Source organism: Trachinotus anak, unplaced genomic scaffold (assembly GCF_046630095.1).
Source record: "Trachinotus anak isolate AG129_WGS33_773 ecotype Australia unplaced genomic scaffold, CSIRO_AGI_Tana_v1 ptg000018l, whole genome shotgun sequence".
NCBI lineage: Eukaryota > Metazoa > Chordata > Actinopteri > Carangiformes > Carangidae > Trachinotus > Trachinotus anak.
Window position 1 is genome coordinate 11,251,149 of NW_027273869.1, and position 25,319 is coordinate 11,276,467.

General features: G+C 41.7%; 1 protein-coding gene across 1 annotated transcript in view; it reads left to right on the top strand.

Moving 5' to 3' along the window:
* Positions 1-390: 390 nt before the first annotated feature.
* Positions 391-25,319, top strand: part of LOC139635170 (lysine-specific demethylase RSBN1L-like) — a 33,938-nt gene continuing 9,009 nt past the window's right edge. Inside the window, exons 1-6 of the mRNA XM_071502220.1 lie at positions 391-1,114; positions 7,803-7,955; positions 12,834-13,417; positions 13,570-13,728; positions 21,939-22,076; positions 23,069-23,211. Of these exons, the coding sequence (XP_071358321.1) occupies positions 466-1,114; positions 7,803-7,955; positions 12,834-13,417; positions 13,570-13,728; positions 21,939-22,076; positions 23,069-23,211 (1,826 nt within the window). The 5' untranslated portion in view covers positions 391-465. The remainder of the gene's footprint in view (positions 1,115-7,802; positions 7,956-12,833; positions 13,418-13,569; positions 13,729-21,938; positions 22,077-23,068; positions 23,212-25,319) is intronic.

The following is a 25,319-nucleotide window of genomic DNA, read 5'->3' on the forward strand; positions in this document are numbered from 1 at the left end:
ATAATAAACATCAGATTATAACATAAAAAGCTCAGTTATAGATTAAAATTAGCTCCATCTACATCACTTTTGGTTTTGGGCATTTTTCATTCTTTTCTGATATTTTATACAAGGAACCATCAATCAAATAAAAATGTTTGAAATCCATATAACATAGAATAAACCTGGGGCTTTTGGGGCAAAGTAGGCAAGTTGGTAAATTGAGAGTTTGCTTGAAGCTTTGCTCTTTAGTATTATTTCACAAATACATGAACAGCAGGCCACATACACAGCTGCTAGACCCCGCCTCTAGTTTTTCCCCCTCTCCGTCTGTCAGTCAAGCCGTAATCCCGCCCCCCCGTCTCCCTGTCCGCCTGTCAATCAAACTTCAACCCCGCCCCTTCCCTGCCTGCCTGCACGTCGCGCAAAAAAAACAGCAGCGACGGCCGTTGGGGGAAGAGAGTAAATAGAGAGAGAAGCCTCAAGATGGCTGACTCGCTGGGCTCCGTTCACCTCACCGGAGCCGCGGCTACTGCGGTAGCCCCCGCGGTCGCCGCCGTTAAAAACACGCCGGCCAAGCCGACCGAGGCGAAGGGAGCCCCTGACAACCGCTCTCAGTCTTCCCGGGATTGCAACCCGCCGCCGCCCAAGAAGGTCCGAGTCGAGGAGAGGAGCGTTAAACCCAAAAAACTCAGCAGGGAAGCGGGAGTGGGAGGCAACGGCGGCGGCAGAGAGAAACTCCAGCAGCCCACGAAGCAGCAGAGTTACGGCAGCAGCGCGGGTTTATGGAGCTTCAGCCCGGTCAAGACGGGCAGCGGCAACCCTCCGGTGCCTGCTACCGGTGGATCCCAACCACCGACAAACACACACAAAGTCTTCAAACAGAGCGATTTCTTCCTCCACAAAGCGCCTTCCTCCTCCAAACCCAAGAAACAGAGTAAAGATAAACAGCGGGAGAAGGAGAGGGAGAGGGGGAAAGGAGGCGGAGAGGAGAAAAAGAAACACAAACTGATGTTGACCTCCGGAACCGGGAGCAGCGGCGACAACAACAACAACAACAACAACGATGTCGGCAGATTTAATTACATTTCTGAAGTGAAGAGAGAAAACGGGGAGGTCATGTTGCCACCCAAAGGTAGGCCATCGCTGTGTGTTTGCTCTGGTTGAAATTTACTGTAAATGTGGAGCGAATCCATAAAGTTTGAATTGTGTTTATTAGAAATAGGCAGGAGTTTGTCCTTTTTTATAGTTGCTCGGCTCATCGCGGACTCAGCCACTCGGGATCCGGACATGTGGCCCGGAGTGTGCAGTTGTCTGCCTTCTAATTCGCCTCGGACAATCCTGTTTTCGGGACTAGCTACCGCTCAAAATGCGCTCTTAAACCTCCCATTGAAGCCTGAGGAATACTCCAGAGTTACTCGACTCCACATTTGTTCGCTCGGGGAACTGTTTACACCGAGTTGAGCGGCTGTAAAGCCCAGTTTGCTCCACGTCTCCGGGGGCTACGTCTGCCAGCTTCCGTCGCTTGTTCACCCGCTCCTGAACCCTGGACCCCGCCGTCAGACTGTGACCGGCTGCTCCGGTGCTGCTGCTGCTGCTGCGGGATTGTTACGTAGTTACGTCGAATTGACTAAATAAAGCGTATTTTACTCATATCTGTCCAACAGTGTACTAATGCGATGTAACATATTAATTTGAAGATATACACCAGCTATCATCTCCGTCGTGTCAGTGGACCGGTTTAGGTAAATAGTTGCTTCTGTAACGCAATGCGCATTTGTTTATTTCATCGTCTTTTTAGGGGGGTATGTATTATAACTGCACGCTGCTGTCATAACAATATGACAGCCGCCCGCCATTATAGTGTAAGTGTTGTTTTGGTGGAGCACCACGCCCCCCTCTGTAACCCCGGGCTGTGTGGGAAACAGGCACGGAGCTCCCTGGCTTGTTGGTGCTCCATGTTTTACAGTGGTGCATGCAAAACATGTTGTAATCCCTTCTGCCACTTCTCCAATCATTTGTTATACAACTGAAACCTCTACTATCACACTGTAGTAATTAGACCTCGACTCTGTTAACATGAGCCAGTGTAACTACATTATTGCCTCAGCCCCCCACATTTAGTTTGGTTTGATTATGACCACTGGTGTTGCTGCATGCCTTTTATGTGCCAGATAGCAGGAAACAAATAAATAAATTATGAAGTATTGTTTCAATTTACTATGATGCAACCTTAAACAATAACTACTTAACCATGCTACTAAAATGTGTTGTATCTAAACAATATCTACAGTACATAACCCACATACAACACCAATTTATTTGTTTCACATTATAAAATAAAGGAGTGTTGTATATGATCAACATACAAGTGGCTCAGTGTTATTGTAATTAACCATATCATAGATAAAATGGACATCAGGCCATCAATAAAATTGAATATATTTTCTGGAACATGGCATATTATTTTATAAGATAAATACATTTTATCAGTTCCTGAAGAGGAGGACCAAAAGCCACAAATGTCTGAATTAAGTCCATCTCATCTGTGGACCGTGTTTGTGGCTTATTAATGCTTTGTGTTTTTGCTTTTGGGGTTGTTTTGTCGTCATCACACTGAAGCAGTTTCTCAAAATCTCTGCATGTGCACATTTGCGTTGGCCAACGCGTCTACATGTCGTTTGTGCGTGTGTTAGTGTTTCCACGCGAGCAGGAACACCGAGTGGACACGTGTGAGTGCATGATGTCACCCTTTTCCAGTTGGGTAGTTTAAGAGGTCATGACATGCTCTGAACAGCCACTGCAGTCAGCGAGAACACCACAACCAGACATGTTGTTCGCCTGTAGCCCTGACACACTATCAGAAACACAACAGGTTGTGCTGGTTGTCAGTTTTCTTCTGCTCAAGCAAAAAGGTCTCTCAACTTATAAATGAATACATTTTTATTGAGCAGTCATTATACTAAAAATCTGTTAGTTTAGTTTTATTACTGGTACGTTTACAGGTCATTTTTTTTATTTGCACATTATGTTAATTTAAGAACTGTTAAAGGTTGTTGAGAATAATTGCTCATGGCTTCTCTTCACACAGCGAATTCAATCATATCTGAAAACATCAGCTATTTTGTAGGATATCATTCGTAAGGTGTTCTTGTCACTGACTTGGAGGACACTTCAGTCATTGACAGATTTTCACTTAGGTCCCAACTGAGAAAATTGGGATGCAGCAAGAATTCACGTTTAGTAATATAAATAATAGCACTCCGTTAGCAGTCTCACTGAGGAGCTCTTAAGCAAAGCACTGAACATCTAATTGCTGTTGTGAGCTGCTCAATGTCCATCATCAGGAGATTGTAATTGTACGGGAAGACGAGTTAGTATACGAACATGGAGCAGAGTGTTAAGCACATGAATCCTGAGCAAAATGATTTCAAGGTTTAAAATGCTCAGGTGCTGAGTGGCAGGCCGGCCCAGCGGTTAGACAGTCTGCTCTAAGGACGTGAGTTTGAGGCACGGTGCTGGAAAGTGTCCCCGAGCTAGCGAGTGAGTCCTGCCAGCTCGAGGAGCGCTGCTGAGAAGCCGAACTGTGCTCTGACCTTCCTGGAGGGAAAGAATTTCCCTACAGGGATCCAAAGAGTATCACATCATGCGAGTGATATTAGTGGTGGGCTTGCTGTTGGTGCGAGACTGAAGGCAGCGGCCAGCGAGCAGTGAGACATTTGGTACTGAAACAGGAGACCAGGGTCTGACGAAAAGCACAGTGAACATGTGGGCAAAGGCGAGGACAACTTTAAGAAGATAAGGACTTACTGTAAATATTGATTGGCAAACAGAACTTACAACCAGGCAGGTTGGTCTAGTATTCAAAATATTATTGTTTTATTCAAAGGTCACAAGTTTAATCCTTGCTTAGGCAAAGTGTTTGGCTGTTTCACCTGTTGTTGGCACCCAGTGCATTTACGTGCAGTCTGACATTATAATTATATGAAATGAAGAACTGCTAATAATTTAAGCGGTGAGCACCTTAAACGGATTATCTTATTCACATTCAAGCTGAATTCAGACAGCATAACTCATTTAATGAAGCTGCATTACTTGCCAATGTTGTAATCACTAGTTGCGGTGTAAACTACTTAGTCTGCTTATTTTTTAGGTTTTTTTTGATTCATCAAACGTACCAGATAAGTCACAGATTAAAGTTGATGCTAACTGCTTATGTTAAAAAAAAGTGTAACATGGCAAGTGATTTGTTTTTCTATTTACAGCGCTCAAGCCTTTCATGTTACATCTAGTGTCATAAGTAGCAGGAGTTTGCATGAAGGTACTCTATGAACATCAACCTGGAAAACCTCAACAAAGTCCATTTAATTTCTTCCTATTCACTCTTCCAGTTTCCTGTTGCTCTCGAGTGCACCGTCTGTTGTTCTGGCCATTAAAAAAGTCACGTAAATCTGGGTTACAAGGAAGGTCGTGTTACAATGAATTGTGTAAATGCCTGAATTGCAGTAATTAGGTTATTTGTGTGCATTTAAATGCACTATGCTGACAGAATCTCTGACGATGTGTGGGACTGCTTGTCTGTGGCTAAGTGCAGCAAGAGGGGAAATGGGAGAGAAAGTAAAGCTTAGCTGCAATCAACACCCAATTAAGTTACTGTCGACTGGGTCATTTGTTCAGTCCCCAAAAAATTACTCATTACTCTGAATGTACAACAGCAGTGCAGAAGAGTGGCAAAGACTTTCTGAACATTTTTGCTAAATCATTTTGAGATCGCCTTGAATGGAAAGCATAGATTTTTCCACACCAGCAGGGGTGAACTGACCGTCTTACATTAGTAGGGTTTTGCTGGGAGGCAGGTCTACCTGTAGTTCTACAGTGAGTGCAGCAACACTGACGCAAAAAGATCTGAAAATCTGTTTTGCCTCTTGGTCTTTCTTTGTCAGCCAGTTCCATGCAGGAGTGAGACAGTTGTGCAATTACTCACATCTGAGGAACCCGTCTTTCCTTCCCCATCATCTTCACTTTAATATAATGTTCGCTGAGCTGCTGAAGACAGACCCATGATCAAAAGTGATATGTGTGTTACCACAGTATTTTCTGAATGTAACTGCTTTCACCGTATACATCCGTAAATATGCACATCCACATTGCAGGCCTGTCAGGCTTTTACCTGTTCTCTTTCATCCCAGTTTGCCACAGCATTACAGAGTCAATTTACTGCTGAAATTATGTGCTTGACGATATCCAGCATTTTGTTCACATGGGAGTGCTCCACAAGATGTGATGTTCACAGCGGTGAGCTCAACTCGCTGTGTCTAATTTTTGAAGCTTTCAGATTCTTTCACAAAAACACAATTAGCATGGTTCAGTTTCATTATCTACACATGGAAATGTGGTGGAAAGGTTTCCAGAAAGAAGCAGTCAGCCATATTTAAATCAGATACTCTGAGCATAGACGTTAATGTGAAATAGAAGTTATGTAAATGTTATGAAGGGACACAAAGACTTTAACATGGAAAGCTTTGTAAGATGAGTGTTAAGGTTTGTAAGTTCAATACAATTCTTTCCATTTTCTGAGCTGCTTATCCTGTTTAGGTCACAGGGGGCTGGAGCCGATCCCAGCATGCATTTTGGCAAGAGGCAGGGAACACCCTGGACAGGTCGCCAGTCTTATCACATTGCTATCGCACATTTAAACCTGGCTGGGCTACAGTGTTAAACACTTCTGCCCCAAGTTAGTACTCATACTAAATATAGTTAATTTCAAGGGCAGATGTTTTGAGGAAGCTGGTTTTCAGTTTTCAGTTTACATTAAAAACAAGCCAACATCCAAATGTGGACATACCCCGTTGATTTCCTGAATTTTTGATTCCCCTCCCTAACTGCAAAAAGTTCGATGCCAGTGAGTTCTGGTGAAGCTGGAGTTTCCAAACGGCCTGCCGCTGGCCCTCCTATCTTTCAAAGTGGTCTCTCTCCTGTGATCATCCAAACAGTGAAAGCCACCTGCTGTGTTTCCCTTGAAAACCGGCTGCTGCAAGAAAGTCAGAAAACAAAACAAGGAAAAAAAAAAACGTGAAAAAAAAGTTTCAGTTTCATGGACGCCATCCATTTTTGATTCCTTTACATCTCTAGTTTTGTGCTGCGTTGCCCTGAAGAAAATCACCGTTGCTTTTCATTTTAGTTACGGACCAGTTTGAACTTGTGACCCACCCGTCCCTCAAGCCATGGGATGGGCACCTTAACTTCCGCAGCACCTCGCAGTCCTGTGGCTCTCACGAAGTTCAAAAGAAAGTGTCTCTTTATTTTAAGGGGGAGATCCATCTCTTAAGCTGTGGTAAATCAGCTTGTTCTCCAGTATATTTGATTTATCTCCCAATGCCTCCTAAATTTTAAGTCTTATGATTGTTAACACTCTGATATGGTCTAACATCTTTTTATAAATCTGGCACTCGATCTGAGTGAGCCCTCCTTTGTCAGCAGTTTCCTGTGGAGCTAAATTGATGTTTTGAAACTGACTTTTTTTTCCCCCAACAGACAGCTTACAGTGTCTGGTAATTTTTACAGCATTTATTTTGCATAGTTCTTAAAATGGTTTGTTAACATTTTTGGCATTCCTCCTCTTAACCACAGGCTATGAGGGGAATGACTACCTGCACGATAAGTAGCAAAGAAAACGATCAAGGTATTTATTTAAACATTATTGAAAAGAGTGTATCGATGTAACTCTAATTCATCTGCTGCTCCTTTAAGCCTTTTTACTTTCAAAGCATTTTCTCCTTTGATCCTGCAAACAGTGAGTCCAACCCCACTGTGTTCACTTTCCCACTCCTCACATCCACAGGAGAGTGAACAGTTTGAAAACACAGCTTCCTTTTAACGATGGATCTGACCGAGTTCAAAGAAAAAAAGTTCTTTGGAAAGGAAAAGAAAGAAAAGGCAGAAGAACTAATGTGGAAAAAAATAAAGGCAGTCTTTTTTCCCCCCTTTAATTTCTTTATGGGAATGTGAAAGGAAATAAAGAATCAAAGGAAACAAAGAATAAAAGATTTGATAAAATGAAAGCTATTTTAAGATCGGTGAGGTTTCTCTATGCTCAGCTGGAGGTGAGAGATGTTGGTTTACGGGGGGGGGGGGAGAATGTGTGTACACACTCAGACGTGCCTTGACTTTCAGAAAGCACTCCAACAACTGAAGAGGTGTGTGCGATGGTATGATATTTACATTTTAAACTGATGCTCTTATCCACAGCGATTTGCAATGAGTGTTGCATTAGAGCGCACTCCAGTTCCACAATCTGTAATATTCCCTTAACACTCAAATGATTCTGTCAGACGGGGAAGCGCTGGAAGAGGAAATAAAATGAATTGAAAAGCGAGGGAAGAATTTTTAGGCCTTTTAAGACCGGAGCATATTGAAGCCAGTAGAGGCAGAACACGGAAGAGGGATGAGTTCGGGGGCAGAAATATGAGGTGTATCTAGATGAGACGTGTCTGTAAGGTTACGAGGGAAGTTGCAGAGTGACTGCTGCAGTCTTAAAGGGAATTGGAAGGTCATTACAGCGCTGAAGAAACATGAGAGATAAGACGAGAGGCTGCGGTGGAGAGATGAATTTGTTGCAGCGGGGAGGGAAAAGCCAAACATTACGTAGGAGGAAGACCAACACGATGAAGGAAAAGTTAAGGGTGACGGCCAAGGTGAGGAACTTGGCAAGAGTTCAGCTAACGAGGATGCAGAAGTAAATCGAAGCGTTTGCGAGTGAGTGAATCTGAGTGCTCGTGCTTCCTGCCACTGAGACTTTAAACTTTCTCTCTCTGCTTCCACAGAGCACTCCACCAAGGACAAGGCGAAGGAGAGAGACCGAGAGGAGAGGGAGAAGAAGAAGGTCAAAGACAGGGAGAAAGAAAAGGAGAAGAAGAAGCACAAAGTGATGAACGAGATCAAGAGAGAGAACGGAGAAGTCAAGCAGCCAATTAAAGGTTGGTGGATGCACACATTCATGCATACCAAGTGACATTTGTATTTGTTAAACTGTTGGGGTTTTTTTTTTAAATGTCAGAAAATAGTGAACAATATCCACCACAACAAGTCTGTGGTGATGATTCGATACATTTTTGTCTAACATATAAGTCTAACAAAACATATTCAATTTGCAATCATATGAAAAATTGAAAAATAAGTGTTTGAAAGTGGAGCCAGCAGATGTTTGGCATTTTTGCTTGATGAAAAACATCAAAATTGTGCTTGAATGTTAGAGACAGCAGCTTTAGAAAAATGCTTACTCCTTACTACTTACTTATGGAGACACAGAGCACAGCAGTGCCAGGGCTGTAGAGACAGCAGTGGTTATCACATGACCTGCAGTAAGTATGGAATTTCAGTCATGTGACAATAAGTGGTCAAAGATGGGATGGAAGGGATTGTAGCAACTGTTCATCAACTTATCTATTAACTGTTTCAGCACTAGATTTATGTCATTCTATCAACTTAATGACAGTTTATATTATAAATTATATAATCAAAGTGGTTTAGCATGATTCGGAAAAATTTAAGGGCATCAACACACTACATAAAAATACAATATGGAATCATTGCATTAAAATTGATTTGTCGAAGATGTGTTGTGACGTTGTTACAGTGATGATTATATTTCACTACTATCGCCTCAGTCGATCGTGTTTTATGGTTGTTGACTTCCTAATTTGACAGCAGAAAGAAGCTGACATGTTGACTCGTTATTGTTCGAGCGGTCTGTCGGTGTGAGAGTGAGGAGGAAATCAAATGTGTCAATGTGTCCTGGTGGCTCAGTGGGCTGAGCTACACACCCCACAGGCTACTTGTTACATCTGTCTCTCCATCTCTTGTCTTTTCTGTCACTTTCCATCAAATGCAGTTACAAACAAAAGAAAATACCGTGATGATAATGCTAAAAATGTGCTATTAGTACAAAGCATCATTTATTGCATTTGGCCCAGCTAGAAACACAGACTTGTGTAAGTGCCCCACGTTGGACCTCAGCATGAATTTTAGCTCAGTAGAGGCACACTAGAAACCTGCTGCTAAGGTAACCAAACATGGCCTACTTTCACAGGGCGCTGTATAGTAAATCATCATTATGTTTGTATTGTACAAGCAGCATACACAACCACTCAGCATCCCAGTGGGTGTTGGAAAAAATGCTAATACTGTGTGGTAGCCATAAAAGGCCCAACATAGAACAGTGTCTGTGTAGTGGGAGAACTCCCCTAGTCTGACAGTGATTGTAACTTTTTTTTTTTTTTTTGAGAATTTGATCCTTGGCATTAGGTTGACCTTTGCACTGTGCTGCTCCCCACACAGAGAAATGTGGCTTAGGGTTTATTTAGTCTGACCTTCTGACACCGTGTGTGTCTCTGTGTGCGCTGCTTGAGCATCTGGTAGCTAAGATTGAAACGGGAGAAGTTGAGAGACCGGCCAGGGCAATGTAGCCTGGAACCCATGATTATAGCACCACTCTTCCTGTTTCAGTGTTTCACTCTGTCGTCCCCTCTTTTTCTCTCTCTGTGGCTTTTCTGTCTGTCCACTGTTTAGTTTTCATCTGACTCTTTCTGTCCAACACTTGTCCACACTCTGTCAGGTTAGCAAGCCAAAACCAAAATAAACCATTTAAAATAAAAAAATGATTCTTTACTGTTGTAAATTGAAAACACATTTTCACTATTTTCTGGCATTTTGCACATTAAATGATTAATTAATCAAACAAGTAACCACAATGTTAACAGGTAGTGAAAATAATCATTAATTGCAGCCTTTCCCACAGTTTTTCCTGTATGTCTTTGTGCAAGTTCTTCTCGTCCAACATATGATTGTCTTCTCCTACATGTCCGAGCCTGACCATTATGATATTCTTATGAACATTTTATTTAAGGCTGATAAAATTCTGAAATATCAGTTTTTTTTTTATTCACACAATGGACCCCATGAAAATTCGTAATTACATAACTGTGACAAAGATACATCCTGACAATGATAATTGTAAACTTCACTCTCTATCAAATCACAGGTAATCTAAATAACCTAAAAAAAAATACAAAGCACAATACAACAGAAATATTGTAATCTTAAATTTAGACATAAAAGGGACAAAAATACATAAAGTTGCATCCTATAAAACAGCATCAGTCTGCCTATCTGTCAGCCTTTGTCTGGCTCTGCTGTATGCACATGTCTGTCTTCTGCTGTGTACACTTTGCCAATGTGGTGGCGAGTTTCACTGCTAACCTTTTGATAGTAGTGAATTATTTGCAGAGCGCTGTGACGTAATCGCCATCTGTGTGTATGTGTGTGTGTGTGTGTGTGTAATCTGAGTTCAGCCACCAAACTGCAGCTCCCCAAACAGCGGCTGTTTTCTCTTTTAAAACTTGACCTTTTTAGAAAAGACACACCACACACTGACATATGCACATGAATGTCATGTTTATTTTGACTGATTTGATTTGTTCTAAAGCTCCAGTCAGACTTGCGGCGTCCCTGTGCTGGTATGTCATGACCACACTGTGACATTTCAGAGACTTATGAAGGCTTTGGCCACATACCGTAGCCAGTGACAGCAGATGAAAATTAAAGATGGATTATTTGACAACTATTTCAGTCTTCCTACTTTCAGTGCGAGCATAGAATTAGGAAGAGGCTGGAGTTAGAGCAGACTGAGAGATAGAGGCAATGTGTGTTAAGTCATCCCACGAGAAAGCCCGGTATTTAATCATTTGTGTTTACGATAATAGAGACACACTGGGATATATGCTGGGATATTGAATCAGAGTCACAGACCAGAGAGTAGTGAGTGAGTCATTTAATCACAGAGTGTTAAGTTTGCAAATGTTTGGAGTGACAGAGAGACGGAGGGGAAGCTAGAAATTTAATCAGTGAGAGAGTGTTAAGTTTACAATTCAACAGGGCGACAGAGAGAAAGAGGGAGTGCTGCAGCCAGAGGAAACATGTATAGGAAATCAATAAGCAGCAAACAGCTATTCTGTCACCAAGGCTTCTTTACTACCACTGAGGCTGTGTGTGCTTATTTGACTGGGACCTTATCTGACCTTAAACTGATCATGCCCATCTACTACATAAAATATGTAAAATACATAAAACCATATTCTAAGACATTGAACATGTATACAGTGTGGGCTGCATAGACATTTTCACAGTGAAAGTCTTTCAGTGACATGAGGTCTGCCACAAAAAAAAAAAAAAGCCATGAAGGAAAGGAAGACTGTTATCTTTTATTGTGAAGAACCTGCGGGCACACAGCATACTGGCAAATGTTTGACATAGACTAGAATACTAACTAGTGGCTTGATAAAAGTTTGTCTAAATCTGTATATGAATAATGCATTTGGATTCACTGATCAGAGCAATTGACTGTGTTATTGAATATTAGATTTGCAGAACATTGTTATTACTGTAATTAATTTAAAAGAAACTTTAAAAATCATTTAATATTTCCAGGAAACAAGATTCATTTTCAGGATCTATATTTGCAGCGCGAGATAATGAAATTGCATACCAGTACTTACAGTCTGCTTCTGCCTTTTATATCCCTGTTGCAATATCCAACAAATTTATCACACATCACATATTTTTTCCATATTGTGCTGCTGTTCAGTGGGTTGATGAAGGATTGTGAATAAACGTGCTACGTGTGCGTGTGTGTGAGTGAGAGACTGAGAAAGTGTATGAGTAGAGAGAAATGGGGGAGGGTTGACTTGTGGGTTAAAGAGCTTTTGGATTAGTAACTTGGGTATTGTACTGCAAATCTCTCTCTCTCTCTCTCTCTCTCTGCTGTTTTTCATTCTGTCTCATGTTGCACTGAACGTGTGTGGGGTACAAACTAGACTGGAGGTGTGTTTATATATATATATGTGTGTGTGTGTGTGTGTGTGTGTGTGTGTGAGCGAGCGAGATAATGGCTGATGTTGAAGTTATGCTGAGGCAGCAGCATCTCTATCAAAGTGAGGCATGTATGTGCACATACAACACACACCCGCATATGCAGTAAACACATGGTGTTTACACAACCACTAGGCAAGGATGAACCACCAACACGTTTGCAAGTCGACGTGAACAGCTCTCACAAGCACACTCTCACATACAAATACTTACAGTAGCACAATGCATAAATTTGCATGTTCCACTTTGTCCCGCCCGGGGCGTATAAGAGATGGACTAGCATGCACAGTGCTATCTCTGTTCAGATATGCCACTCGAAAGCTTGTTTCCTGGTTTAGTCATATCTGCTTTTCTCAGGGGATTCCATTTCAGGGCTCCTCAATTTATTTTATGTGTGCACCTCAGGAGATGCTCACCATCTGGGCAAAGCTATGACTCATCTGTCTACACTTCCTTAAAATAGTTAGGACTCATTTTTCAGCTTTATTGTTTTTTAAATAGGGAATTTATCAGGTATCAGTTTGTTTTGGTGATTAAGAAACTGAAAATAAATAATACCACAATCTGGGGAAAGTGTTGTATTTTATTGGATCTTGTTTCTTTTAACAGCCTTTGAAGCATAATCAGCACTTTATTTGCAGTTTTACCCATTTTTCTCTTCACCTTATTTTACTGGAAGTTGACATGAAAAGTGTCTCCTCACAGCACGGCGTGTTGCAGTACTGTTTTGTTGGTTCATCACACGTCAGAAAGCAGATGTGAATATATTCTTACAAATCTTGCAAGAATAATGTGTCTCCCTGTCCTGTTCTAGGCTTCTCAAAATCAAGTTCTTTCATATTTTGTGTTGATTTCTGGAAGGTTCCTGTAATAAGTCTGTCCCCGCTAAGTAATAAGTTCCTTCCTTCTCTCTCTGTCCCACGGTCCAGATGAAAAAGAGAAAGCCAAGATCAACTCAGAGGAGCTGCAAATCAAAAAAGTGAAGAAGAAAAAGAAGAAGAAACACAAAGAGGGGGAGAAGCACAAACGAGTGAAGATGTACCACCGCTCCTGCCAAACCATTTGTGCTGGCCTGCTCCTCCTCCCTTCTTCCTCTTCATCTCCCACCTCTTCTTCCTCAGCCTCCGATCCCACACACAACTCCTCCCTGTCTCCGTTCAAGTCCCCGCTACCAGTTTACCCTTCACCTAACAGCAAAACCTCACACCTCCCGCCTTCCTCTCCTGCTCTGGCCTCAAAATCCCTCTTTAACTCCTCTCTTCACGACACTCCCAGCTCTCCATCGTCCTCCATCACGACGCCACTCCCTTCAACAGCCAAACAGCCACAGTGCACCTACCCCGGCATGGCAGGTCTGGAGTTTGCCCCATACATCCACATAGAGCACCAGCCTAATGGAGGGGCGTTGGTGGCCCACGCCTACACTTCCCAGCTCTCCTCTCTTTCAATGGGCCAGAGGCAGAGATTTGCCCAGGAGTTTGTCTCCTTGTCGTTTAGCGAGGACTCATCCCAGGTACGGCATAGATATTGATCAGATTGATCCATGGATGCTGTGTTCAGTGCAGCATGATGCAGCTGCAGCATAAATGCAGTTAAATATGATTCATTTTCTAATATTTAAAACATCAACATTATCTAATTTACCTCACTGACCGTGCTTTCCAGGCAGCTCATTATGTCATGGGGATTGTCCATGGAGAAGCCAGCTACCTGCCTGATTTCTTGGACTACTTCTCAACCAAGTTCCCATCAGCTCCAGTCAAAATGGAAATACTGGGAAAGAAGGACATAGAAACTACAACCATGACTAATTTCTACTCTCAGGTTAGTCAGACACAATCACACACAAAGGGGAGCATAGATAAGATAGAGAGCTTGTGTGCGGGGTATATAAAAAAAGAGAGAACCAAGTTTTTCTGAGTAAACATCACTGTCCATGAACACATGACCCGTTAAGAAAAGTCCTGCTCTGATGACGTAGTGAGTCTAATTCTGTATGATTTGTAGGGCACACACTGTAGCTGAAGTGCAACAGGAAAAGCTGATGGCGGGATATCATCACAACTGTCTACACAGCACACAGCACTTTCAACTTTCTCACTCACACATGCAGCCACACACACAGGAAGAAATGCAAGCCCACTGAGACATTCTCTGAAATTTTAACAGAAATAGATCATGTCATTTTTCTGTTGCATGGCTGCACACACATGCATACACACCTTAGTTTCTGTTTTTGAATTTGTCATGCCGCTGGCTCTGGTGTTGTGCAGGCAAAAACCGTTGTTAGTGAGGAGAGTTTGGGTTGAGACTCTGTAGCTTTGTGACTGTTGTGTGCTTAGGTGTTTTATGTTTTTGTTCAAACACAATATTTATGCTTTTTTTCTATTTTATTATACATCATGTGAACAGAGAGTGTCAAGTTTATGAATGGCTTCAGTATTTTTGTGCATATGAGCACACTTCAAGAAAAATAAGATGACTACAGGGACTTCACATCCTTTTTGATGTGATGACCAGCACTTTTTGTTCTTAAAAATAAAGATTAATGACGGACAGCTGATGGAAAGGATATAAGGAGGGGAAAGGAGAGGATGGGAAACTCAGGAGATGAATAAAGAGGTGGGTGGATGGACGGAAGGAAGGAAGGAAAGATGTAGATACAGTTCAAGTCCAGGGAGAGGATGAAGGGATGCTGGGGGAAGGAAAGAAAGTGATTAGAATAGATCTAATGACTGGATAAAAAAAAAAGTTGTATTGTTGTGGCTTTAACCATCTGGTTGAAGCATCTGCCTCCATCTGTCCAGCATTAAGCAGCTCTTGGCATTTATACTGATGTCTTATTGCTCAGACTAAATCACAACTTTTTAAATGATAGGAGGGTCACCCCTCTCTGTTCGCTGCTACTTAAGCTAAACAAAGCACACTTGGAAGTCAGGGCATGTAAGGACACATAAAGCAAGAGGACATTTTAAAAGCTGAAAGAGGCTGTGGATAAAAAAAAAAAAAAGACAAAGCTGAGAATAGAGATTGATTTAAAGAAGAGAAAGTGGCAGTACAATAAGCAAGAGGATGAAACAGGAAGATGGGAAGTTTATCGACTGTAAGAGATGACTGCTGTCAGACGGTTAGAGAGTCAGAAACGACACAAAAGGTGTTCTTCTTCTTTTGTTTTCAAAAGCATAAGAGCAGCTGTAGTCGGATGCCTCTCACTCGCTCCTCAGCACACTACATGGCCTTTTGAGGACAACTGGAAAAACAAGAAGTGTGCGTGCGTGCTGGTGGTGTCTGTCTGGATTGTCTCTTCTGTGCACAGTGACACAGCTAGACCTCTTCATTTAGAGTTGTCCCATGTCTGCAGTTCACTAATGAAAAGCCTTTTGTTGCCTCAAACCTCCTGAGTGGCTTTGTATTGAGATACTGCCTGCTCTTTTTTCAGTGCGAGTGCAGGCAACACAGGCTACCACACTATGTGACTGTGAGTGTTTGTGTGGTAGTACTGGGGGGAGAGCAGTTTATTCTCCCTATCTCTCTCCTTCTGGCTATTTTTTTCTTTTTTTTTCTTATTATGAAATATTCATAATGTTATTCTGCCTGTTTTGGCCAGTTTTGACTCCATAAACACATCCCTGATCTCTGCGTGATTCTGAATACATTAAATGAATGAATTAAACATCTAAATTGTCCATTGTCTAAGTGGAGTTTTCCCTTCAAACCTGTGTCCTAAGCTGTCCCTTTAAGAGTAGGGTTCCTTGCAGGGCTAACGTCATTGTCCACTGGTCTTGTTAATTTTTTTCCTCCCTTCTAGCTTTCAGCAGTGACCTTGGGAAGCAGACATACAGTCTATACACACACACACACACACACACACACACACACACACACACGGCAGATGTGAGCATGCACACTGATATACACACAGGCACAGGTGTACACACAAACACATAGATTAATGGTTTATCATGCACGTTTTATGTTCCTGCTCTGGTGTTTGCCTCACTGCTGTTTTTTGGTGTGTGTGTGTGTGTGTGTGTGTGTGTGTGTGTGTGTGTGTGTGTGTGTTTAGCAGGGACTGGAAAAAAAGAAAAGACATTTGCATATTTTTTTGGCTTGTGAAAGGTCCTCCATGTATAACTTACATTAATAAGAGCTGTGGGTGTTTGCATGGGAGTGTTTGACAATGTATGTTTTTGATGATCAAAAACCTAAAGTATTTTGTATTCAGCACCTGACTGAGGGCATTTTCACTGTTGGTAAGGATTATGGGGGATTACAGCAGTCCATTTTCTCAGGGCAAGTACAGTCCGACAGACAATATATGATGTGCTCGTACAGTGAGGTAATTTGGTCTTTCCTGTTTAGTCGCTGAGAGTAGTAATGGAGTTATGACATCAGAAGATTAATACAAAGCCAAAGAACAGACTGTGTCTTGTTGTATTAAACTGTGCTCACTTTGTGCTTGTGTGCACGCTCATAGGCGTGTAAGAGCATTAACAACAATACCCCACATGTAAACTGGCTAACAGCCAGCATGTGTAGGGGCATGACTGGAAAAACAAATATGGTCTGTGAAGACAAATTTGGAAACGTATCACAATATGGAGAATTCTGTGGTTAATTTAATTTTGACTCAGAGAAGTTAAGAAAGTGATAAAGGCCATTTCAGGTGCAATGATTCAACAGGTTTTGATGCAACCCAATATTGTATTAGATCTGCGGCCAGTCTCATGGAGGCACCAAGCAGTTCATTAATGTGTTTATTAAAAAAATGTTTATTATCAGATTATTATTCTAATCAGCTGAAAATAAAATGTTTATATATACAAAGATGAAGGAAAGTAAGAAACAATATTTATCTTACACAATTCAACCAAAAGTCAAAGAAGTAAGCTTAAAAATCTAGAAATAAACATTTATGATCAATAAATTCTTGCATAAAACAATTTATTGAGGCTAATACTATCTGTGGATTCTGTGTGATATTGAGGGTATTGAATATTGAATATATTATTATATTGAACAGTATTGAGACTGTAGAACTTATTTTCTTTCAGTGTAACTCAGTAAAGCTGGAGTGTTCATGAAGGAATTAGAATTTTGTAAGAAATGATTAGATTTTGTCAGGTAAATATTTTACCATGTAAGTACTTAAAGGTCAGAGGAAAGAAGAATGAGCTAAATCTCCATGCAAAATATTAGCTAGCATGCTGATTTAATTCACCGTGGCAGTTTGGATTATTACAGGAATTAAGCAAGACTATAGCTAACTCTTTGTCTCTGGAAAATCCCCTTTGAGTTTTCTGTGCTCTCCACTTGACAAGAACGTTGAAAACAAGTTTCGTTTACATCTGTTGATTTGCTGTGTCCTGTCTCAAAGTTTCAGATCGTTACTCAGATAGACGTTTGTTGACTTCATCTTATCTGACTCCAGCTCCAGCCTCCTCCACTTTGATTCGCTCTAACCTGGAGGCAGCATCTTTGCACTGGGCCCCCAAAATAATCTGTAACAGTGTTCACAAACCAATCGTAGACTTTGACATTGCATTAGTCTCACACTTCAGCTTTAAAAACCATGATGAAGTTTTGACACTGTCCTGGTGTCAACTGTGTTTATCAAGGAGCAGATAAGGTGGAAAGCAGCCATTACATTACTTGTACTTCAGAATGTGTTTGTGCATTCACATGCCTCTCTTTGTGGGTGAGCCAAGGGAGAGATTATGTAAGAAAAGTGTGTGCGATTGTGTTCGAGGCACCAGTCAGCAGCCAGAAGCTTTGTTGTGACGCAGGCACAGTAATAGAATAATAGACTTAGCACTCTAGAGACTGAATGGGCACAATAAGAGAATAAGACAGAGAGACATGGCAAAAAGAGGAAGAAGTAGACTAGGCATGCAGAGATCAGGAAGAGGTCAGAGAGAGTAGCAAGATGATGTCCTGACATAAACTCAGCTAAAGAAAATGAAAGATGAGTTGACAGGATGAAGGAGAACTTGTTATAGAATTAACAAGTGGGTGAACCAGAGACGGAAAAGAGAGCAGGAAAGAGAAAGGCTTGATCTAATAGACTTCCCACCGGGGACGCAAGTATTATCAGGGAAAGAGGCAGAGGAGGAGATGGAGATGCTGACAGACAAGAGAAAAATAGATAATCTGCAAGTGGAAAGTACAGAGGGAGGGAGATGATCTGTTAAAAATATACTGCTTTTAGCTGAAGAAAGTGACAGCAGGGGAAAGATGACAGTTACGATAATTATATATAATAATGCTGGCTTTTTAATCTTGTAAATTTGTGGACCTGGAATATGGAATGAGCTGCAGTAAATTTAGATAACGTTACAGAGAGAAAGAACAAGTATTCCCCTTTTAAACTTGTTTGACTTGATAGTCTTTATTTGTTGTCTTATGTTTTGTCTCATAAATATGTAAATATGATCGTCGATCATTTGTTTTCATACACTTACCCTTGGGGTGTGTTTATATGCACGTACACAGAGGTGAGGAGGGACGGGAGCATCTTGAAGAGCACTGCTCAGAGGAAGTCTGTCACATTTCCTGTTTCCTTCTGTTTGCCTTCACTTATTATAGACAAGTTCTATGTGTGTGTGTGCACGTGTGTGAATCATTGTTAAATTTATCTGGTTATTTCAGGCAGAGGTAGTGTCTCCTAATACTCTTCCTGTGATAGTGAGAGACTGTTCTCTTTGCAAACAGCGTGGGGGTTATTCTGCAGTTAAATTATGCATGTGTAAACACACACACAGGCAGAGAAAATAGACGCTCACAAGCACAAACGATTCTAAGTATGCAGAAAGATGAATGTATACACTCACAAATACACACGCTAGCTGAGAAAAATGGTGGAAAGGCATAAATACTTGTAAGCATGAAGGCATTTAAATCCACACACACATTTTCCTCTTGGTATCTAGGTCATTGACTCAGTGAGACTATTTAAAGTTGTGTTTATATGTGTGGAGCGAGTATTTCAAGCGTCTAGTCATCATCATCTTATGACGATATTACACTGATGACTGTCAGAGCACTGGCACTGGTGCAGTGAAATAATGTGAACAAACACACACACACACACACACACACACGTGCACGGAGCTGTGTGGCTTGGCCTGCCTGTGCATGATAAACCTATTAATTTAGTTAATTTATCACAGATTAAATAAATACAGATACGCAGTTACTTGATGCACAGATGTAGATGGGTCAGGAGAACAACACATTGCTGCAGACAACACATCTGCAGCGTAGGCAGCTCGCTTTACCCACTGAGTAATAACAACACATTCTACATTCTAGAGTTGAAATGATTAGGGGAATTATTATTTAGTCGATTTTAATTGATTATTAATTGATGAAATTTTTTAAAAACATTGCAACATTGGCTGGTTCTAGATTCCCAAACGTGTAGATTTGCTGCTTTCCTTTAGATCACTGTAGATTGAAGAAGTTATCATGGCCTCTGGGAGAATGCAGCAGGCATTTAAACTATTTTATAATTTTTTGGACTAAAAACATAATCAGTATATTAATCGGTGATGAAATAATCTGTGGTTGCAGCCCAGCTAAAAACGTAAGAATATTCTTGATCTCAAATGTTGGAATATTTCAATTCATTTGACACATGGCAGTGATCAAAGCTGACCGTGAAGACCCATAATTAGCTGTGTCACTTAATCCTGCCTGTGGTGAAGAGTTGTTATTTTGATCTCAACTTTAAAAGAGCATTTCACCGTCGTTGGCCCCCATAATCCGGTTTTTATGGCCAATCACTACTCATTACCCAGCCCATATAAATAACCACACTACTGCACTGAGAACATTCACCTATTAACGGCAACACCCTGGGGGGAAATAGCTGTACCACACAAACACACACACACACACAACTGAAAGCTGCTGGGTTTTGCCTGACTGGCCTCCGAGCAGCTGTTTGGGGATTTAGTGCCTTGCTCAAGGACACACCTGGGAGCCGCCAAGCCTGTCCCCCTCAGTCTTTTTCCAACTTATTGTTCCCGTCTTCATTACTCCTCCTTAACTTCCCTCCTCCCATCCTCTCTAACCTGCCCTCATCGTTCTTCCTCCCTCCTTGTCACACTCTCTCTTCTCCTCCCCTCCTCTTGTCTCTTTAACATCTCCTCCTTTTATTTATTCTCATCTGATGTCTCCTACTTAATTGTCCCCTCACTACCTCACCAGTTTAAGTGTCCTTACTCGCTCTTTTCACCATGTTATCTTCATTTTTACTTCCTCCCCCCCAGTCCTCTTTGAGTTATTTCCATCCTTGCCTTAATTTTTTTCCTCTCTGCCTGTCTTCTCTGTTTCTCCTATATTTATTTCTACTCTTTCAGAGCTTGTCTTCCTAAACTTTCTTTCTCCCCATTTCTCTCCATCTGTCTCTCTTCCCCGCTTTCTTTCTGTCCTGTGTATCCTCACTCTCTCCTCCCTCTGGTCCAACTCTTGTCTCTCTCTCTTTTTTATCTCTGCCTTGTTGTCAAGTGGTGACTCACTGGAGGCGTGCAGCCAAGGATCTGGCCAACACACACACACACACACACACACACACACACACACATGCATGCACACACATCCTGATCAGCCAAGAGTACAGCATGCAGGCCACATGCTGCACGTACTGCACACACACGCGCACACACAAAGACACTGTTGATGGCCAAGGGGATGGGAGACGGGTTAGGCACACAGACACATATGCAATGCTCTGTCAGCCAAGTGAAGAGCAGCAAACAGTCTGTAGAGTCACACCGGTGAAGCAGAAACCGCCAACGCTCTCTGACACACACACACACACACACACACTGTTTGTTTTAATACTGAGTGATGATTAACAGGTTTCTTTCTCTTTTTCTGGACAAAGTTGCACTTTGTGTTCCCCTGGGTTGTATTGCAATCAAACAATATTAACACTGATACTATAACAAACATAGTGTATCTAAACACAACCAGATGTTTCAAACACTTTAAGCACCAAATATTAACAACACTTTGTTTATTCATGAAATGGACTCGTGGCACCAGTTAAGAATAAAGGAAGCGCATGTCTTTGAGCAGGTGTCCGTCACTACTAATTTTATCAGATGACCTCTCATATTTGGCCACAGAGACGTTTGTGCTGGTCACCCTATCCTTGGTGTGGGAGGATTACAGGAAAGTAGATAAACATATTTCTGCTGTGCTAAATCATGTCAAATTTTTTCAGACTTTGCACCAATCTTTTTTTTTTTTTAAATGTGAATTTCTGAATCATTAATCTCAAAATATTATTTAGATATTGGTCACAACCGTTTCACTTTTTCAACCTGTGAAGAAGGGGTGCAAGCAGACCTAGCTTTGTTTTAAGGTGTCACTTGACAAAAAGATTGGAAACACTGCCCGAGAGGACGACTGACAAAAATATGAAGTGTGTTTTGCTTATGACTGAGATGTCCAAGAGGAGGTCAGAGCCAGTGGGGATGTTGAGGCTCTATAATGACCCTGCTGAAGGTGCTGCAACTCAGTAATGAGATGATATCCACAATATCTTGAAGATTCACTTTACATTTCCATTAAACTGTGGTTAAGTGTCACACATTTCACAATGAAACACTGCTTTCTCCTGTCGTCCTTGTGAGAGAGGAGAACATGTTTCTTCATAGTAGCTTAGAGGGAGTGTGTCACACTGCAAAGGTTTGTCAGGACTGCAGTCCTTTGGTTTGTTAATAATACAGTGGTGATTTGCAGTTTGTTGGGTAAACTGATTTGAAATCACATAATGCAATAAGGTTTGCATGCTCTTAGCTAAACTGAGGATGTAATATGAGAAGTTTGCTGCAGTTACCTGCACTTGTCACCTGCTCCTCTTTGGAAATGCAGAAATTATATATTTTTTGTCAAGAGCTGAGCTCCTGCAGCTGCTGTCTGACTGAACACAGTAATCAGCTTCGCCCGTCTGCTGTAGTGTTCGAGCAGCATCACAATATCACTGTCTCATGTGTGGTGTTTTTTTCCTTGGGTTGCTGCAGGTGAGGAAAACGTACAGTCACGGTACATACAGAGCCGGGGCAATGAGACAGATCAGCCTGGTGGGAGCCGTGGACGAGGAGGTCGGGAATTATTTCCCAGAGTTCCTCAGCATGCTGGAGGAGTCGCCCTTCCTGAAGGTGAGTCACGACAGGAAGATGGCAGTAATGCTAAACAGCAGCAGAATCTTGCATTCAGTAGGAATAAATGAGGAGGCTACAATTTGCAGCATGTGACCATTTGTAAAGGTGTGTCACACTATCACATTTGCCACGTAGGATTTATTGGATGCGTTTTATTTTTTATTATGTCAGTGTCCCTCATTTGTCTGGAAAGTTGGTATTTTTTCTTACACCTCCTCAGGACTATGAGGAAGATGTTCCTAACACCTTCTTATGTGACAGTGTTCAGCAGACAGACACTGTCACACAACACCTTTTCACTGAAATAGAAAGTAGGTTTTAGGTACTCGACTCACAATTCACTTGCTTGTACCTCATAAATATTCTGTGTATTGTAACGGTCCAGTAATGTAGCTATAAACTAAGTTTGCTCGAATATTTCAATGCATTTATGCCACAGATTATTTGGAAATGACACAAACTGAACAGATGGGGAGATACCACGAGACACAAACATCAGCAACACACCTATTATTCTCAGCGGTGGCTGGCAAACAAAAGGCGTTAAGTGGCGTGTCAGAGTGATTTGATGCAGCTTCCAGCTTCAGCTCTGGAAGTTGCTTCTCTTTCAAAATGTCTGTGGCAGGAACAGACCACCAAAATGCCGTGTTTACTGCTGTCCCTGAAATGCAGGCGTGACGAGCTTTTCTGCCATTTGCTATCCCATGCTGACACTTCAAATCTCCTGCATGCAATGTGGAGGAGTGGTGTCGTATGCTGAATATCAAAAGCCACACATCCACTGGTGCTTCCTGTCTGTCGAGAGTTTTGGCTCAGATTTGTCACCGTCTGAAACATCATCAACTTGATGAACTGGTTAACACCTTTAAAAAAAAAAAAAAAAAGAAAAAGAAAAAAGAATGATGTACTGACATACTGCTTTGATTATATTCCCTTATGTCCTCTTTTTCTCACGTTCCCCTCCATTCTTCTCATCTGTCTGGCTGCAGAGGACTCTTCCATGGGGAACGTTCTCCAGTCTGAGGCTGATGAATCCCACAGAGAGCGACGACGGTCCCATAATGTGGGTCAGACCAGGAGAACAGATGATACCTGTGGCTGATATACCAAAGTCCCCTTTTAAAAGAAAACGGTGAGCACCCTACAGTTAACCGTTGTATATGCAGTCAGAGAAAGCCAATATTTTGAATCCCCCTTTAAACACTGCTGTGACTCACGAGACAGAATGTGCAGGGATTTTGGTCCCTCTGAATTTTGTTTGTACTGTCTATAAGCCTCAGTTGTGTGTGTGTTAATGAGCCAGCTTGCCTCTGTACTCTCCACGCAGCACATGAGGACTGATTATGGGAAAAACAGTAACAAAACACACTCGCACATTTGAAGCAGCAGCCGCAATAGCCGCACGGAGCTTTGTTGTAGCCCAGCAGCTCCGGATGAAGCAATTACACCCTCTCTGTTTGTCTCTGTCACATTGCCATTGTTACTTACACACACACACACACATACACACACACACAAACACACATGATTTCTGTGTGAGACCATAAGAGAAATGATGAGTGTGTGTGATGTGAACGGTATGCGGCTCACCACTCAGATGAGATCATCGCTATGTTAATAGAGCCGACATCAGACGCTACTTCACATGGCAGCCGGCCAAGCGCAGGACAGCACACACCACACACATTCCTCCCATGCTTCATTTACTTCCCTCTTGTCTCTGTTGATTGGTAATCATATCAGTACCAATGTTTTGGATTTTATTTATTGAATTTTCGCTGTAGTCAACTGGAAAAAATAAGTCGGAAAAAATATTTGTTGAAGTAATTTCTCCAGCAAGAAAACAAACCATTCCCCAATTCCTGCTTCTAAATTATGGTGATTTACTGCTGGCCTCTGCTTTATTCATTGTAAACTGAATAGCTTCAGGTTTTGGACACAAAAAAGGACATTTGAAGATGTCACTTTGGGCTGTAAGAAGATGCGATGGTCATTTTTCACTATTTTCTGATATTTTATAGACAAAGTTATTAAATGATTAATCAAAAAATAATGACAGTATTTGTTATTTGCAGCCCTTATTGATTTATTTATTTTTTTTTGTCTGTACATACCCTCAAGAAAGTTTCACTGAGCCAGATGTTTCTGTTTGGAAAAAGAGGAAGTAATAAAGTAGTAATGGTTTTTAATCAGAGCCTGCACCTGAATTCAGACTATAAATACATGCAGTGTGTCTCACATTTATACATGTGTCTAGACAGTGTTTGGAGGGGGTGGCTGTCAAGAGAGTGTGTGTCAGTGTGAATGACTGTCAGAAACACTTGTGTAACAGCTGGGGCTGAGAGAATCTGCTTTTATAGAGATGCAGTGGACAGCGAGAGAGAGACAGAGAGAGGTGGTTTAACTACTCCCTCCTCTTCTGTCTTTCGTGTCCCGTCTCACCCCATCACTTGATTAATTGCCATTAGAAACAATCACAAAATGACAACTACAAACTGAGGTGAACTTTTCTCATTATTTCCCCCTTTTGTCTCCAGCATCTCTCCTAAGGCGTTCACTTCCCTCCTCCTTCAAACTCTTGTCCTTTTTTTCCTCTTTTCTCTGTCCTCGTCCTCTTGCTACCTCTAAATATCTGCCCTGTCTCTCTGTGTTTCGCTTACGATCTGTCTCCTGTTTCCTCCTCGTGACCTCTCTTTCCTGCTTTAAGTTGATTTATTTCAGTTCACCGTGCTGTTGCTTTCAGGAGGACTGTAAGTGTGTTTACAGAAGGCACATGTATTGAATATATCATAGCATTGAATGTCTGTCTGTGTGTATAAGGAAAAAGACATTTAAAAAAAAAAAACAGCGGGCTGTAAAGAATTGAAGTAGAAAGACGGGGAAAAGGATGTGATCTTATTTGCAGTGAGGCCTTGTCTGCAGTTTGACCGTGTGCGGTGTTGAAGGCAGGAAGGCTGCTTGTGCATGGGGAACATCTCTTCACAGCGCTGCTTCTTTTTCCTGGTGGTTTCTGTGAAAAGGTCAAGCTGTTACGCAGTACAGTCAGCGCTGAGACTCGCAGTCTGAGAATTCAGCTTGATTACAGTGGTCAGATGATGAGAATAAACCAAAATATTTCAGCTTTTGGTGAAAGAGCGCCACGCTTCCTGAGATTGACAATAATTGCATAGTAACAGCAGCGGCCGTGGCCAGCAGCAGTTGCAAACAGGACAGAGGCCTGATGCTGAACATGCTGTTCTG